Below are 4844 nucleotides of genomic sequence, written 5' to 3'. Positions count from 1 at the left end.
TATCCAGTGAATTATTCTTCACTCTTTAGTCTATTGAACAGCTTATAAACCTACTAAAACTGTAGTTTAAAATGAAGTTGTTATGAATCCTTTATTTATTTTCTCCATTTAAAAACATTAGACCTTCTACATTTATTTTGCTTATTGTTAATATTAGTGTTGCTGCTGATGCTTTAAATACAATGTTTTTTTATTGTTGTAATATGACGATTAAATTTAACATGAAAGACTGCTAATTTTCAACACTTTTTTTTTAAGATGACTGAAAGGAGGAAAAACCAAAGTGAAGCATGGACTTACTTTACTCAGTCATTTATTTACTTTATAACAGTAAATAAATATCGGTTCTGCATATCGGTTATCGGGCACATAAACATGTAAATAACTGGTATCGGTTATAAAATATCAATATCGGTCGATCACTAATTGTGACATTACTGTGATTAAATGTGCCCCATATACTCTATTTAAGTACTGTATATTATACTTGTATTTTAAAACAGACTTACGTTAGAAGAGCAATAGTTGCTGTCAGAATAACGGTCATTAACGGATTTAAGGCGGGGCTTAAGAGAGGGACAGTTATTGTCACGAATCAATGCATCAAAATGACCTTAAATTAGGCTTTCTTTATACATTTGATTTTAATTTTTGGTGAAATATGTCCCGGACATGTAGTAAATTATCGTAAATCACATAAATGATCTCAGACGCAAACAGCTGTACAGTATTCTGTCAGTAATACCGGCTATTCTACTTAAGTATTTCATATGTAATGAAAAACAGACTAAAATAATAATGTCTGTGATTGTTGTAGTACCCATTTTCCTACAATCATCCTCTTGTCTGTCAATGCCGCTCATTTTCATCATTAAACTGAAGTCATATCCAGCGAAGTTGTCGCTCCAGTCCAGCAGGGGGCGGAAGTGCGTCATATGTTGCTGGGACGGAAGTAGAGCAGTGTTTTCTTTCAGCCGCTGCGTTATTAACGTGTTTCAGGTCGGTTATCTGAACTTACATCATAATCTGCTTTATGACTTTCTGATATGCTTTCTCGGATCTCGCTACTGGACGGTTTAAATGATTTAAGTTTTACAGAGAAGAGAGCAGAATATTATGTTTAATATCTCAAGTCCAGCAGCTAAACGTATGTTTTAAAGAAAGGTGACATTTTTTAACCATGATTTTATTGTAGTAAAAGTGTAGTAACCATGGTTTTTGGGCGTATTGATTACCAATTATATAACCACAATTTCCCTAAACAGCATGGTTAAAGTATGGTTAGTGTTGCAAAACCGTTGTTAATTTTTGGTTACCATGGTTTAATTATAGTAACCTGTTTTTCTTTTGCTGTTTGGGCGGCGTTATGCAAATCTTCCCACATAGTGACGTAGACGTGGGGGCGTGTTAGAACGAGCTGTTTTAGGTAGGTGTATATCTCTTTGGATTTAAGACTTTAGTCTTTGCAACTTTACAGATCTTCTTTATGCACCAAGAGCTTGTAACACTCCAAAGAGAAAGGAACAATTGAAATCGCATCATATGACCCCTTTAAAATTGTATTTGGAACGTTTTATCAAATACTTATTTATGTTTAGAGTTTGTTTCACCATTGTCCCAGACATTCAGTCAAAAACCATAAAAAAACTATTATAAATATATAGTCTATGCCTAGCTAAAACTATAATGATTTTACCAAGAATCAGTGACATTATTGACTGGCCATATGAAAGCAATGAACTTTACCAGTTTATATTAATATAAAGAAAGCTTGTTTACATGCATGGTCAGCAGTGAAATATACAGTATAAAGTTCATGATGATAAAATATTTAACCATTCACTCTTAAGGTCGGGACAAACCAAGCCAACGGTCGGGATAGTTTGTTTGGTGTGTTCCACACTTCGGCACGAGTTAGAACTCTGATTGGATGTTCAGTTTAGGAGTCAGTGCTATGAATTCTGAGAGCATTCTGACCCTCCCATAGACAGCAAGTGTCCTTACACGATCAAGGCTCAGAAACGTAGCAAGGAGATTGGTAAAATAATCCATGTGACATCAGGGGTTCAACCGTAATTTTATGAAGCTATGAGAATATACCTTGTTTTCGTTCAATCAAAGCGTTGGTACAATGTAGAAATCGTATCCGCGTGACACAGCTGACACAGAACAGTGTTACGGGGCGACAGAGAAGTGAGACGTGCGGATCCATCAGCATGCTTTTATTTAAGAGACGTGGTCATAACCATATGCAAGGCTTTATTTCCAAGACGTGGTCATATAACAGGCATGGGTCAAACAATGGCAAACAGGTACAACACAGGCAAGACAAAGAGTAATCCTAGGACAAGCGTGGGTCATCGATTGGCGAACGTAATCCAGAGGGCTTGACAAAATCTGTAAACACGAGCAATAGTCAAAGGACCGGAAAACAGGCAAGGCAACACTAGACTAGGACTTGGAAATAAACAATGGCTAACGAAATGGCTCCGTAACATAGCTATCACTGACTAGCGATATGCGCATACAATACTCGGCGATCTGAACGAGGAAGTCCAGGGCTTATAAAGCGTGTCTGATTGGATTCAGCTGTGTGTGTGTAATCAGTGCAATGGAGTATGGGAAATGTAGTCCAGGGTGATGTGTAACAGTCTGTGTGGTGTGAGAGTCAATATCATGGGAGGGCGACCTCTGGTGGTAAGTGGATGGAAGTTCATGGACCGGATTCGTGACAAACAGCATACGCCGTTTACGTTCAGTGGATATTATCTAAAATGGCACCAGGGTGACACGGAGGAGACAAATTTGAATAAAGTCGTTATTTTTTTTCTTTTGCGTACAAAAATTATTCTCGTAGCTTTGTAAAATTACGGTTGAACCCCTGATGTCACATGGATAATTTTACCGATCTCCTTGCTACGTTTCTCAGCCTTGATTGTATAAGGACACTTGCTGTCTATGGGAGGGTCAGAATGCTCTCAGAATGCATCAAAAATATCTTAATTTGTTTTCCGAAGATGAACGAAGGTCTTACGGGTTTGGAACGACATGAGGGTGAGTAAGTAATGACAGAATTTTCATTTTTGGGTGAACTAACCCTTTAAAGTGAAAGTGATGAAAAGTAGTAAGCAATTGAAGGCGGCGCAGACAGAGGGCTGTTCTAATGTTATGTGATCTTTCCCAGGCATTCCAACATGCAAATATATTCATAACAACATGAGCTGCTTAAAATGAAGAAAGTTACCAACATGACTATTCAAAATAGTAAGCAAGCGCTGCTTTGTTTACGTGTTGTATATCGGCGCAGTCGGTTGTAGTCTGTGGTGTGTCCAAGCACAGCTTTTTGGTCCGACGCAAGGCAACAACACTGTCAGCTTTTGTCGCTGCTAGTTCTTTGAAGTCAGCTTGGTGTGTCCCGGCCTTAAAGCCCAAGAGACACGGCTGTCCCATCGTGAAACAGTCGTAGGGATTTCTGTGGCTCCTAATCGCTGGTCCTGTGTCGTACAGTGAGAGAGGTTCAAAGACGGCCGTTGTCACGGTCTTGCGACCAAAGATAGCCTACGATAATTTTCTGATAGTGTCAGAAATACAGCATGATCATCTCACAGTGTGTTCTCTGCTATGATCCACGTTCACTGATCAGCCAATAAAAATGCGACATGAAATCAACGCGACAGCGCTAAAACATAAAACTGCTTACCTCAAGCTCTTATCCCTTCTTCTTCCGCTGCTTCCACTTTATTCAGCACACAGAAAAACTACAATGGCCAAAGTGTGAATATCATGCTCTTTTTGTTTACCACTAGCTAGGGATGTAACGATTCACTCAACTCACGATTCGATTCACGGTTTTGATTTCACGATTCGATTTGATTCACGATTTTTTTTTTTACAAAATGAGATTTAAGACAAATTATAAATTAAATGTGTCCTTTTATTATTGTTTGGACAAAATACTGCACGTTTCTTTATCAAATTGAAATATAACACTATAATAATATACTAATATAGCACTTGCATATTATTGCTCTTTTGTTGGTTTTGATTGCTTTTATTGTCCTCATTTGAAAGTCGCTTTGGATAAAAGCGTCTGCTAAATAACAAAATTTAAATATAGGCTAATGTAAATGTAAATAACAAAACTAAATACTTTTATACATAAAAATATCTGCATGAAAGCTGAGCTAAATGAGATGCCGATGCACTCTCTGCCAGCAGGTGGCGCTTAAAGCGTTTCCTGGGTTTCCGCTGTAAACAAAGCAGCGCTGAACTTATGAACTTTAATATGCATTATACAGAGGCAAGATGAAAAGAAAAAAATACCATCTAAACTTTTCTACAGGCAGTAAGTTCCCCTCAGACATGCATTCATATAAACTCCTACACCTAAATGACTCGTGATTTGTTTGGCATCTCAACCGATTTGAATCGTCACATATTTTAATCGATTTTCAACCGGCTCGCGGTTAATCGTTACATGCCTACCACTAGCGCATTCTGGGGACGTTTCATTCTATTATAGAAATGTGCATTGTAGCCTATGAGTCAGTAGGTGTCATCGTAGTCTACATGCATGTTGTAGCCAAGTTTATTAGATCCATGTCGCACAGTGTGATCTGCAGTGATCTTATAGGATGTTTAAAATTGGGCAGGATTTCTGTCAAATGTGCCTGTGACGAGAGGGGCGGGGCCGAGAGCCGTAGGAACGGAGCGAGGCCGGTGGCGTAATTGCTAATGAGCGACACCTGCGCCACTCACCGGTCTTGAGCCTCACGGAGGAGCTCCGGAAGGATAAAAAGGAGGAGTGACGACAGTGAAAGACGAGAGAGGACCAGGCCTGGATT

General features: G+C 38.8%; 1 protein-coding gene across 1 annotated transcript in view; it reads left to right on the top strand.

The window, feature by feature from the left end:
- Window positions 1–837: 837 nt before the first annotated feature.
- Window positions 838–4844, top strand: part of LOC107668678 (zinc finger protein 501-like) — a 24467-nt gene continuing 20460 nt past the window's right edge. The window contains exon 1 of the mRNA XM_016460637.1: window positions 838–999. Coding sequence (XP_016316123.1) covers window positions 853–999 — 147 coding nt within the window. The 5' untranslated portion in view covers window positions 838–852. The remainder of the gene's footprint in view (window positions 1000–4844) is intronic.

This window comes from Sinocyclocheilus anshuiensis, unplaced genomic scaffold (genome assembly GCF_001515605.1).
Source record: "Sinocyclocheilus anshuiensis isolate Anshui unplaced genomic scaffold, SAMN03320099.WGS_v1.1 scaffold156, whole genome shotgun sequence".
Taxonomy (NCBI): domain Eukaryota; kingdom Metazoa; phylum Chordata; class Actinopteri; order Cypriniformes; family Cyprinidae; genus Sinocyclocheilus; species Sinocyclocheilus anshuiensis.
The sequence above is the reverse complement of the archived record's forward strand: the minus strand, read 5'-3'. Positions and strand labels throughout refer to the sequence as shown.